This window comes from Phaenicophaeus curvirostris, chromosome 1, assembly GCF_032191515.1.
Source record: "Phaenicophaeus curvirostris isolate KB17595 chromosome 1, BPBGC_Pcur_1.0, whole genome shotgun sequence".
NCBI lineage: Eukaryota > Metazoa > Chordata > Aves > Cuculiformes > Cuculidae > Phaenicophaeus > Phaenicophaeus curvirostris.
Window position 1 is genome coordinate 82,928,755 of NC_091392.1, and position 13,438 is coordinate 82,942,192.

At 43.4% G+C, this 13,438-nt stretch overlaps 1 protein-coding gene across 3 annotated transcripts in view; it reads left to right on the plus strand.

Moving 5' to 3' along the window:
* The first annotated feature begins 594 nt into the window (after positions 1-594).
* The window catches only part of LOC138724967 (antigen WC1.1-like), a 36,194-nt gene continuing 23,350 nt past the window's right edge, over positions 595-13,438 (plus strand). For 2 of the 3 annotated variants that reach the window (XM_069865413.1, XM_069865420.1), the window contains exons 1-3: positions 1,472-1,565; positions 10,505-10,819; positions 11,974-12,282. In XM_069865413.1, coding sequence (XP_069721514.1) covers positions 1,496-1,565; positions 10,505-10,819; positions 11,974-12,282 — 694 coding nt within the window. In that variant the 5' untranslated portion in view covers positions 1,472-1,495. Of the gene's footprint in view, positions 1,255-1,471; positions 1,566-10,504; positions 10,820-11,973; positions 12,283-13,438 lie in introns of those variants that run through there. The other variant, XM_069865418.1, reaches the window with a different exon arrangement.

Below are 13,438 nucleotides of genomic sequence, written 5' to 3' on the forward strand. Positions count from 1 at the left end.
TTTTTTACCTCACCCTGACCAGATTTCCAATGAAGTGGCAGTGACTTTTTGTATTTCAGAGGTCTGTATCAGGAAGTAGAAGTAGGCTGCTCTGCAAAAGAAGGTCAGTCAGGAACTGAAGTTGACAGCAGGCCAAGCAGGAGGCAGGAGTCTCACTAAGGGGTACAGTACCTGAACAAGAATAGACTAGATCCTGCAACCAGGTTAAGTCAGCAGTCCAGGCAATCCAGACCAGACCATAGTAAGGTGGTAGATCCAGTATCATTCACAAAGTCAAGTCAGCAAGTCAGAGTCAGTATCCACAAAGTTCATGGCCAGACCAAAGCTTGGCTGCCATATAGCTCTAGTAGAGACCACAGGCAAACATCTGAGCACCTGAACAGCTCTTGAGCAACAATAAGCCAGACTTCTCTCTTCTCTTTCTCATGCAGCACTTTCCACAGCAGTCTGACCCAAGGTTACATTGCTGCAAGGTTATACAGACCTTAAACAGGCTCACGAAGTCCAGTGAGAAGGGGAAGAGGTTGCAGAGCTTGTTGGTGTACTAAGGCCTAACAGCATGATTGTCGCTGAATTTGGGATTCTGGATAAACACCAGCTAGATGCCGTCGGGCAAAAAGAGCATGTGTGTAATGTCATAAAGAGAATTGTGTGTTTAGACTGGTGTAAACAGACAGCTCTCTGCAACTTGCTTCAGTTACCAAGAAAAAGTCAAGTAGCCACAGCTTGATGAACAGCAGCTTTTATTTCCCTAAATTCATCATTCTTGAGTGAATCAGAGAGTGGGCAGAACTACCGGCAATGGTCACACAGAACCTGCAACATAAAGAAACTCAGCCGAGGTAACAAGAAGTCTTGTAACTGACATTCTAAAGAGGATGGTCTTTCAAGAACTTCTGTCCAAGTTTTGACTGAATAAGGAAACCCTGAGCAGTGTTTGCCTCAAAGACAGAGCGGGTGTCATTTTTGACTCACAGAACTACTGCTAGTGATATACACCTCTTCTGTTGATTTTATAGTGAGAATACAATTTCTCCTGAGGAGATGGAAGACCTACAAACGTAGGTGTTTTTTTTTTTTGCTTTTCTCTCTTCCCAAGTGATTCACAAAATGACTAATGTTCTGCATTTTCACATTCCTTTTTCAGGAGTAACTATCTTGCATCCTGCTCTCCCTGTACCACCGATGTTGGTCCTATAGGAAACAAGACAATATCGATGATGACATCAGAAGCGCCATCGTCCTTCATATAAGGTCATAGGCACAATTTTAAAATTTTATTGGAGGCTTTGGTTTTTTCGGGTTGGAGATTAACCTGTTGATAATGTCTAAAAAGGTGAACAATATTTCTATTGGTTCCTTCACATAGTTTGTGCTAGTATGTGAATCAACATATTTCCTCCTTTGTAGTCATTTGTGAGACACAGAGAAGCCCATGCAGAGTTTGGTCTAGGCAGTGCCTAGCAGAGTGAAATTTCATATCTCTGCAATCAGAATGGCAACAAAAAGACATCTTTCTACTCCTATGTTGTGGCTGCTTCTCCTCTCCATTCAAGTCTCCCAGGGTAAGTACAATACGTACTTTGTTTTGCATAAAGCAGTGAGGTAGGAAAAGAATGCAAATTCAATATAAAGAGGTTGTTATTCCATCAACTTCTAAAGTATTGAGAATCTGTTTAAATAAATTTTGGTTTCGATTCAGTCTCCTTGGCGATCCTGAGAGAAAAAAGGGTAAGACATTTGTAATAGTTTTTTATTTCACCTGGGCATCAGTGACCAGCCATTTGCATTGGAGTTTAGGTCCAAGTTTAGTAAACAGCCAAGCCATAATGGCAACCAGCTGAGTATTCTTACTACTGTCTTGCCCTGCCCCGGTGAACTCTGTGTAGACAGAATTAATAACTCTAAGTCTTAATTCAGCACCAGTTAAAATGATGTTACTGTGTTCCACGTGTCTTGTGGGGCTGTTCCTGTATATCCTCAGTTGTTCCTGTGTATCTGAATCCATTCATCTCTCTACTCTTCTAGAGCTATGTGTACGTGTTTGAAGCTGATGGTAAGAGACAGATTTTAGAATTCTCACCTTTGTACACACAGAGGTGGCACTGTGGCATCAAGTTGGCGGTTGCATCTCCATATGGTGGGAACAAGACTTCAAGGCTGATACTCTGATGTATCATGGCCCTAGTCTTAAAGGTTCTCACCAGTTGTGTGGATGCAGTCACAGTTCAAGAGGATGACTGGCAGATGCAGACAAAAGTTGTTTTACCTTGACACTGTCATCGGCACATACAACCCACATCTCTGCTCTGGTGGTGCTTGTCCTCCCCATGCTGCCACAGCCCCCTGCTGTTCCCCAGGAAGGGTGCAGCACAGTCAGTGCAGGAGGCACGGTCAGCAGGGAGTAAACAGGCAATCTGCTACCAAGGCAGCACACGTGCTGAAAAACTCTGCTTGGGATCTGTGTACAGGGATGCACAGCTCATTCTCATCCTCATTCTCATAGTCTTCTTGGACTTCGGTAAAGCCTTTGACACAGTTTCTCACAGCATTCTGCTTAAGCAACTGTCAGCCTCTGGCCCTGGACAGACGAACACTCTCCTGGGTGGAAAACTGGTTGGGTGGCCGGGCCCAGAGAGTGGTGGTAAATGGCATTACTTCCAGCTGGAGGCCAGTCACAAGTGGGGTTCTCCAGGGCTCAGTGCTGGGTCAGGCCTGTTCAATATCTTTATCAATGACTTGGATGAAGGCATTGAGTGCACCCTTAGCAAGTCTGCAGATGACACTAAGCTGGGTGGAAGTGTCAATCTGCTGGAGGGCAGGGAGGCTCTGCAATGGGATCTGAACAGGCTGGACCGCTGGGCTGAGACCAATGGCATGAGGTTTAACAAGGCCAAGTGCCAGGTCCTGCAGTTGGGGCACAACAACCCTGTGCAGTGCTACAGGCTAGGTGAAGAGTGGCTTGAAAGCTGCCTAGAGGAGAAGGACCTGGGGGTGTTGGTTGACAGTGGTCTAAACATAAGCCAGCAGTGTGCCCAGGTGGCCAAGAAGGCCAATGGCATCTTGGCTTGGATCAGAAACAGCGTGACCAGTAGGTCCAGGGAGGTTATTCTCCCTCTGTACTTGGCACTGGTGAGACCGCTCCTCGAATCCTGTGTTCAGTTCTGGGTCCCTCGCCACAAGAAGGATGTTGAGGCTCTGGAGTGAGTCCAGAGAAGAGCAACAAAGCTGGTGAAGGGGCTGGAGAACAAGTCTTACAAGAAGCAGCCGAGGGTGCTTATGTTGTTTAACCTTAAGAAGAGGAGGCTGATAGGAGATCTTATTGCTGTCAACAACTACCTGAAAGGAGGTTGTAGAGAGGAGAGTGCTGGTCTTTTCTCCCACGTGACAGGTGATAGGGAAAGGGGGAATGACCTCAAGCTGCACCAGGGGAGGTTCAGAGTGGATATCAGAAAAAGAAATTCACAGAAAGGGTCATTGGGCAACAGAACAGGCTGCCCAGGGAGGTGGTTGGGTCACCTTCCCTGGAGGTATTTAAAAGGTGGATAGACAAGATGCTCAGCGACATGATGTAGTGGCAGATAGGAATGGTTGTACTCGATGATTCAAGAGTTCTTTTCCAACCTGGTGAATCTATGATTCTATGATCCCTGGCCTATGAGGCTTTTCAGCCGGAGCAAGCCATATCCTGATGCCACCTTATCCAAGCATTTAGTACCACTGAATTCAATAAAGGCACCTGTGGTGCATGCTATGGGGTGTGAGGAAAAGGCTGTCTGTAGGTATCATAAAAAAATCATATATGATTGATTACAGCAAATCGTAATTTGGATTAGGGAATATTTAAATGTGTTGATTGCTTTATTTCTGCCTCCGAATCCAGCCTTGTATGTTGTCGCAAATGTTGAAAACATCAGTGTTGGATTATTTAAATATTCAAGAGCAGAGAGATGAATCAGTCAAATGAGGAGCTGTTTGTTTTACTCCTGGATATGACTAATTGAAATAGCTTATCTGGTTCCTTAAACAATGTGTTATAAATTTAACTTTTCTTAGAATTTCTCTTTGAAGTATATATATATATATTTTTAGCTGATACAACTCTTCTTTGGACTATGTTCTTCAAATAAACTATGGATTGTTCTCCAGAACATCTTTCAGAAGAGTCTTAAAAGACTTGTTACAGAAAGATTATACTACACCTGCGACAACATGTTGCAAGTACAAAGGGATTTTGTAGTTATCAGAGGCTTGTGCTATATATGCGAGAGATTTTCTTACTCAAGAAATTTGTGGGGAGAGCGTGGTTTGCAGAAAAAAATAGGTTTTATTAGTCACTTGAATAATGTCCCTTAAGTACTTTTGTGCTTCCAAATCTAAATGATAAGCAGGAGATTGTTAGGAAGTTCAGCAGTGTTGGCAAAAAAACCATTGCCTGTGTATAAAGATGGTATCAAGTCTCAAAGATGTATTGCCTGTGTCTGATGAAGCAGGCAAGAATGAGGCTACGAATCACATGGAGATGAAGACAAAATTGCCTTTTAGTTGACTATTGCTAGCAGTTTACTTTGGAATGAGAAATGAAACAATGACTAGGTACTGAAAGAAATGACTGCATTAGCATCAGTTCATGGGCTAAGACTGACACGACAGAGGAATTAGATTTGTTTTCAAATGCAAAGAAAAATGGTATATTCATGTTTCACAATCTCAAATGACAGCAACCAGTGTGATATGTGGGAGTATCTCTCTTTTTTTTTAGGGAAAGAGGAAAAATATTATTTTCCTCACCAAACTGTTTTGAAAACTCCTACTGGAAAACCCAAGGCTATTAGTACAAATTAATTATCTTTTGTCCCTTATCAAACACCACTATTGATAGGAAATGATCTCTGAGAGGTGTCTTTTTGGTTTATTTGCAAGGTGTGCATAGCCACACTGTTTTCTGCTCAGATCACTGTTCGGTGCTAGTTCCTAATCACTACTGCAAGTTTCTAGTGGTACCTAGTCAAGTTCTGATACCTTTCTTGCTTCTTATGGAGTGTTACTAAGAATTGTGGCTGTCAGCTAATTGTCACCTTTGGAGAGGTGACTCCGGAGTCATGAGCTGTAGAGTTGTCATGAGGGTACAGCAAGGACCAGCTGCTCCAGGTGCAATAATACAGTTTGGCAGGGTGGGGGGTCTCATCAGCCATGGTTCAGCCCCACAGTACGCAAGAGAGACAAGCAGGGCAGACATAGGAGCGGTTGTTGAGTTCAACTTCTGTTGCCAACTTGCCTCAGATCATCAGGTGGCTTCATGGTGATGAGGCAGGTCCAAGGTCAAGCTGACAAGTCAGTCTGTGGCTCACAGTGCAGATTAATAGGGCCCATGGCAAGGCACAGATGTCACTGAGTTGAACATAGATGTACCTAGGCTGTAGCTCAGGTACAGACAGAAGGTCTAGGCCTGGGCCCCTTGGCAGAGTGTCTGGGTGGATGCCCCAGGTAGGAAATATTAAGGACATTAAGGATTATTAGTGCACTCAGGGTGCTGACAACTGGATCAAACTGTCCTATAGACGTTTGCTTTAATTTTCCATTATGTGTTTGGTTTTGAACCAGTACTTATTTGGGACCAAAGTTACTAGGCTTCTTACATGACTGTCTTGTAAACCTTCTCTAGCAATTTGGTCAATCTGAATGATGCTCCAGGCGCTAAAAGAAGTTTCCAACATCCTTCAGGGATGTACCTGTTCCAGTACAAACTGAAATTCAAATCCGATCGAACTGAAGACAAATCTCAGATGCGGTGGCCAAGCCCTTTCAGATTCATGTGTGTACATAGCTTATAGTTTGTCTTTAACCCGGAAATACCAAGGTCCTGCATGTGGTTTTCTACCATTTGACTTTCCATCCATTTTGTCATCTCCTTTTTCATGCTCTAAACATCAGTGGCTTTCAGTTCACATAATTCAGTGTTAAAACCCCCTAATTTACCTTATTTGGGTCGTAACATTCAGTAATGCCCGCATAGCATTTTGTTTTCTGTTTTCTCCTTTTAAGGCTTCTCCTGGAGAAGCCTAAACCTCATATCCAACAATTTGGTTCCAAGGGGCACATGAGCCAACAGGTAAACATAACAAGTACAGAACAACTTAGTTGTCAAGTGGCAGACTTAAATTTTCTTCTTAGTTCCACCACAAAAGATGCAGAGCTTCCTTTCCTCTGAAACATAAATTCCCTTTCAAATATGTCAATATTCTATGTGTAATTCAATTGAGCATTAAATAATGACATACCAGTCTTCTTTTCAGGTTGACCTGTATCTGAAGGTTTAAGACGTGTATCTTTCTTATATTATCACTGCTTACATGTCTGATTACTTCTTGATAAAATCCTTCTTATAAACCTTTCTTGTGTAGGAGTGGCTGAAACTGGTAGCATAATAAGAGAAAAGGTACTTATAGCTCTACTTCCTGAGGTCCAACTAGTAGCAAGGCGAACTTGTAGTCCCAATAGGCACCCATGTATTTAACACACATAAACTGACAGACAGATATGCACACACCCACTCATATATACCTGTACATGGCTAGTCACAAGGACAGAAACATGCAACAGTGACACAAACACAAGTAGCACTAATGGCCTTAACATGAGCAAGTGATCTTATGTATCTTAATTTCTGTAAGGCCTTTCACAATGTTCCACACAACATTCTTGTCATTAAATTGGAGATATATGGGTTTGATGGATGGATTATTCAATGGATAAGGGGCTGGCTATATGGTCACAACCCAAAAGTTGCAATCAACAGCTCATTGTCCAAACAGAGATCACTAACAAGTCATTTCCCTCAGGGGTCTGTAATGCAGCAGGTACTGTTCAATATTCTTATCAATGAAACAGATAGTGGGATTAAACACACCCTCAGCAAGTTTAGATGACACAAAGCAGAGTGAGGCAGTTGATAAACATGAGGGAATGGAAGCCGGACAGGCAGACTTTGAGAGGTTTGAGAAACAGATGAATTTGAACATTACCTCATGAAGTTTAACCTCATGAAGTTTAGCAAGGCCAAATGCTGGGTCCTGCACTTGGGGCACAACGACCCTATGCAGTGCTACAGACTAGGAGAAGAGTGGCTTGAAAGCTGCCTGGAGGAGAAGGACCTGGGGGTGTTGGTTGACAGCGACTGAACATGAGCCAGAAGTGTGCCCAGGTGGCCAAAAAGGCCAATGGCATCTTGGCTTGTATCAGAAACGGCGTGACCAGCAGGTCCAGGGAGGTTATTCTCCCTCTGTACTCGGCACTGGTGAGACCGCTCCTTGAATCCTGTGTTCAGTTCTGGGTCCCTCACCACAAGAAGGATGTTGAGGCTCTGGAGCGAGTCCAGAGAAGAGCAACAAAGCTGGTGAGGGGGCTGGAGAGCAAGTCTTATGACCAGCAGCCTGCTTACGTACACTGGCTGCTTTTCACAGAATCACAGTGTGGTTGAGGTTGGAAGGGATCTCTGGAGGTCATCTGCTCCAGTCCCACTGCTTAAGTAGGACTGCCTCAATCCAGTTTTCAGGACCATTTCCAGATGGCTTTTGAATATCTCCAAGGAAGTCAACTCCTCAACTTCCCATGGTAACCTGCCACAGTGTTAAGTTATCCTCATGGTAAATGATGTTCTGATGTTCAGATAGAATCATAGAATCATAGAATAACCAGGTTGGAAGAGACCCACTGGATCATCGAGTCCAACTATTCCTATCAAACACTAAACCATGCCCCTTAGCACCTCAACTCAGAACAGCACAGAAACTCCTGTGTTTCAGTTTGTGCCCATTGTCTCTGCTCCTTTTATCTACTGACCCTGCTATTTTCCCACCCTTGCTCCTACCCAAACATCCTTGATCCCTCCCTTTCCCCACCTTTAATCCCTGTCCTAAACATCCCATAATAATCCTTGTGCAATTCCAAGATGCTTTTCTCTTGCATACTAGACAGTCTCCCATACTCTCCGGGCAGTAGCCTCCCAGTCTCTAAGGTGGTGTGAAAAGCCCTCATGTTGATTCATCCGATGAGTTTCATATCAGGACAACAGGGTGGATTGCTCTGCTGGAAGAGCCTTAAAATGGATCAGGGCAGGACCCCGACTGGTTGGTTTATTTGGGTTCCCCCACCTGCCATTTTTCCTCTAATCTCCTATGCACGTGGAGACAAGCTTTCTATCATAACCTAACAAATGAATGTCACCCAAATTGTGGTTTAATTACAACAGTGGCTAGTTTTGAAGGAATTTGGCACAAGATTTGTGTTTGGGGTCTTTTTTCAACATTTCTGTTCACAAATATCTACAAAAAACATTGTCTGTGTCAATCCAGTATATTAACTCAACATGTTCTATGATTCTGTGATTCTGTGGATGCTTTTTATTCAAGCAAATATGAATCTTTCTGCAAATAAAGAATCTTTTTATGTAAAGATGTTCCAAAACTCCTAACTGGGAAAAAAACCTTAAGATGGTCCCTGAACAATTCCACTTTTTTCCTTTACATGCCATTACATCTTAGGCTACTTAGAAAGGAAGGAGAAGTGGGGGGGGTGGTTAGTGCAGTTGTTGACGATCCTGCACTAGGCTTGGAATTATCACTGTGCTTCTTAGAGCTGACATACGCCTTTAGCGCTTCAAAAACTTTCCATCAGGGACCGAGCAACTTAGTAGATGTGTTATCTGACCTAGTCGCTTTATCCCATAGTTGAACTCCAATCTTATTCCAGGTTTCTTGCTCGAATGCCAAGCAAACATCAAAAGACGGCTCATGATCCCAAGCCCATGTCAAAAGCACTTTAAGATCATTAATATCTAGCATTCAGTTTTGTTTCTTTAAAATACATTTAAATAATTCTATTACATCTTTCTTTTCCTGGGTTATAGTGTTCCCCATCCCCTTATTGGCAGCTCACCTTCCGTCCAGCAGGCAGGTGTCTATGGGACGCACTCTGGGCTTCATCTCAGCCCCTCCAAATGTTCTGCCGATTGTATGCCAATGGACCGTACTCTTAACTCAGCCTCTGTTCAGACCCTATACGGGCGCCATTTGTGGCATATTAAACAGACACAGACTCTGCTTTCATTTCAAGCTGAGACCAAGTTTATTGTTGCAACCTCATCTTTATACCTTAGTGAAATGTCAACAACAGTCCTGCAAGTCCTTCATAAAAATTTCCACAGCTGTTCTTCTCCTTCCCAGCTCCTCGTGATCACTGTTATTGTTTCTATGCCTTCTTGGGTTTGCCACTGATGTTGAATTTTCTCAGGCTGGAGTCTAGCTGGTTATCAAAGCTCTCTGCAGTTTTATCACCAGAGGCTCTGCAGCATTCATGGTCCTTTTTGCTCAGCATCTCTTCTGACAGGCTACACACTTCAGTTTTTCCAGTGTTTACTGTGTCTGTGTAAGACGCAGACTCAGACCTGTTCCCTTGTGTTTCTTGGGTCCTAGCAGGCCTTTGTGTAGCCTGGCTTCCTAAGAACAGCTTCTGTGTCCAACAATCATCCCTGCATTTGGATTTAACAAAGCTTTAACAAAGCTGCAACAAAGAGGTAACAAAGCTTCTCTAGGCTTTTAATTCATGTGCTAAGCTACTGTACAATATTTGAAGCATCTGTAGTAGCAAACACTGTAAAGCAAGAAACCAATGTGTGCATCTTCCCTTTTCTGCCAGGGTTTTTATCAAGGGGTCTGTGATGAATGTAATGCAATTTTGTGGGGCCACGGATAAAAGAACCGGGAAATGTATATCTGTATGAAAGGAAAGAGGCAAACCTGGGAGCAGAGCAGGGAAAGAGGGTTCTTCAGGCAGCAGCCCCACCCCAAGATATGGTGGGGCATGAGGAACAGCATGAAGACCTATCTGTCTGTCTTCTGCTTATGCTGCTAGTCTTGAGATAGCTTGCCACCCCTCATGAGTAATTGTCTTCTCTCACCAGGTACCCCTGACTAGGTGACCCCATGGCTAGAACAAGAAAGAAAGAGTAAAGAGTAGTGAGACACTCAGTTGAAAGTAGTACTTTGTCTGAGAGTAATAAGTTGAGGCAGACAGGGGAAATTGCTTCTTCACACCATACCAAACACAGGAATGAAGAAACTGGTGTCCAGAGAACATTTTCAGCTGTATATCATCACAGCAGAACAACAAAGAGAAAGGAGAAGTTTCTGGTGAAGCCTTTATGAGTCACACAGCAGGGACATTACTCAGCATTTCCAAGACCTCACAGGTCAGCGACGAGAAAATTTACCTGTCATTAGAAATAATTTATGTCTTAGCAGTGGGGTTATCTCAGACTTGTAAATACAGACGTAACTCCCTGCAAAAAAAAAATCTTTAAGATGAACTTTTTAGAAAGGTGAGCCAAAAAAGTCTGATTTAAAAGTAAATAAATAATAACAATAATATCATTAACCACCTGCAACAGATAATCATGATTAGGCACTGTCCATTCCATAACCTTTCTCTGTCTCTGTGTATGAAGGTGCTGATGAATTAAGGCTGTCGAATGGAACTGGCCTCTGTTCTGGAAGAGTGGAAGTAAAACATGAGGAAAAGTGGGGAACTGTGTGTGATGGTGACTGGACCATAGAAGATGCTGAGGTTGTTTGTAAGCAACTACAGTGTGGATCTGCTGTTCAGGCCCTTAATCGAGCTCCTTTTGGAGAAGGATCTGGACCAACATGGCTGTATCGAGTTGATTGCCGTGGTGATGAATCTGCTCTCTGGAACTGCTCACATCCAGGATGGGGTGCTTTTACCTGCCCTCATTACTTTGATATTGGAGTGATCTGCTCAGGTAAGAAGTCATCCAACCTTGTGTAACAGAAAAATGCTACAGCAAACAAATCTAATTTCTGTTTGGCTGCCTTCCCGTGCAAGACATGCTTCGTTTTGCTCTTTGGATAAAGTACCATAGCAAGAGGGTTTTCCCTCAGGGAAGTCCCTTCAGGAATTTACACTTGTCATTTTAAATTTTTATAAGGTTCCAGTCAGCCCATTAATCCAGCCAGTCTACATCCCTCTGAATGGCAGCTCTGCCTTCGGAGTTGTCTCACCCCCAACCTGATAAGAGTGCACTGCATCACAATCTCCAAGTTGTTGATAAAGATACTGAACAGAATAAGTCCCAGGAAAGACTCAGCAAGCAGTATTCCACTTGTGGCCAGCCTCCAGGCAGAGTGCAGCCCACTAACCCCTACTTTCTGAGTGTGACCATCCAACCAGCTTTTTAACCATGTATTTGTCCACCCACCCAAGCTGTAACATCCTAGTTTGGACAAAAGAATATTGTGCAAAACAGTGTCAAAAGCTGAATCTGAGATAAATGACATGTGCTGATCTCCCCTCATCCACAAATACAGTAACTTTTATCAGAGAAAGGAATAAGGTCACACAGGCATTATTTACCCATGGTAAACCAATGTTGACTCTTCCCATTCACCTTGTTGTGGCCAAAAGCATGTTCCAGGAGAGCTCATTCCATGTTTTTACCAGGTGTCAAAGTGAGGCTGACCAACTTGTAGATCTCCAGACTGTTTCTTCAGCCTTTGCTGAAGATGGGTGCAACATTTCCTGTTTCCTCTTTCTGGGGCACTTCAGCTTCCTATTCATTCAAATAATGAAGTCTCTCCAGGACACACAGCATTAAATGGCTATTCATTTATCTATTTATTTGGGGATCTCTATTTCTTAAGCCTTTGGCAAATGTTCAAAACTTCCCTCCTTCTGTAGCTTCGCAAGGATCTAGTATTTTCATATACTAAGAAATAAGAATAGCCACACGACATTTTCTCTCTTGTGAGTGTCATACAGGAATAGCCACAATGGTTATTTTAAAGTTTCAGTGGTCCTCAGAGAAGTGATACGTGTCTTGCCCATGAAGGTATGAGTTATTAAATTAGGTCAGTACAACCAACCATTAATAATGGATTTCCTGGGGTTTCTTTCCAGGTTTCTCTGAGCTGCGTTTGACTGGAGGGGACACTGCCTGTTCAGGACGCCTGGAAGTAAAGCAAGAAAAAACTTGGGCTGCAGTCTGCTCTTCACACATTGATTTCAAAACTGCCTCTGTTCTATGCAGTGAGTTACAGTGTGGCCAGGCTGTGGATGTCTTGAGAGGAACCCACTTTGGAGACAGACATGAACCGATCTGGCAAGAAGAGTTTCACTGTGTAGGGAACGAGACTCACCTTGCACACTGTCCCAGGAAGCAGCATCATAGTAAGACATGCTCTCATGGTGCCACTGTTGTATGTTCAGGTGAGACTTTGTACTGGTGGATGTAATTTACATGTGTCCTATACGTTCTTTTTCTGTCAACCCATAGGTCAGAGCCTCTGCATACTTATGTGGTTCTCGGGGCTCTTGGGTGCTTCCCCTATCATGCCTTAAGTCATCCAGGGAAGGCCAGGAAGTAATAAAGAAATGCCCAACAATCTCTAATTCACTCTACTGACAGTCTACATTCAACACAGACTGTTCTAATCATTTCATTTTTGCACCAGGGATGCAGATCTCAAAAGGGCTGTAATTGTGCTTCTAGAGGTATATAGTCAATAGTGCTGAAAATTCTTTCTGCCTTTCTCATATACATAAAAAGAGAGCTGGCCAGAGCAGCAGGATCATGGAGAAATTAATTTATTTTCTGTGATGTCAGTGTCTATGTTAATCCCTGTCACATAAGTTAATTATAAAACTGGGAGAGGTACCATACCACCATCGGGTAAAGGAGGCACCAGCTACAGATTGGACTTATATCTAAAAAGACCTGGATGTAACTACCAGATAATATTATTTAAGAACTCCATATAGCCATGGCTGCTGGGGGCTCTAAAACCAGCTAACTTACTGCTACTAACAGCAGAAGTGTAGACCTAACAAACACAAGTTTTTTCCTGAAGCCACAAATCAAGAGGGGTAAACTGCATATGCAGCAGAGCTGTTGGCAACACCTTGTAACAAAACAAGCCTGGAGAAGACTGCAGCTTGTGTCCATTTTGCAGTTTCAAGACTGCATGGGACACTGTCCCACTGGCCATGGTGAACTGGAGAACTGGCTGATGAGCTGTGGCAGCCAAATGGCTCAGTTAAGGTATCAGTGACTGACAAGTTTTGGCTCTTGCCTCCACCTTCAGAGAGTCATAGCTCAGAGCAGAAGTGCAGGTCTCATTAGAGGGACTATGATGCAAGGACCAGACAAGGGTAAGAAGTAACACTGTGAGAAGGTAAGAGGACTGAATGGGGCTGGCAGCAGGACAGCATAGTCGTACCCGGAGGTCACTGAGATTATTGCAAATAGGCTGATGTGTGTGACTTGTTGTCAGAGCCTTATGCTGTGGCATTGACAGAAGTTGAGAATTGCACACTGCAGTAGCTGCTTACTAGCAATGTGAGGTGGCCAACTACTAGGAGAGAG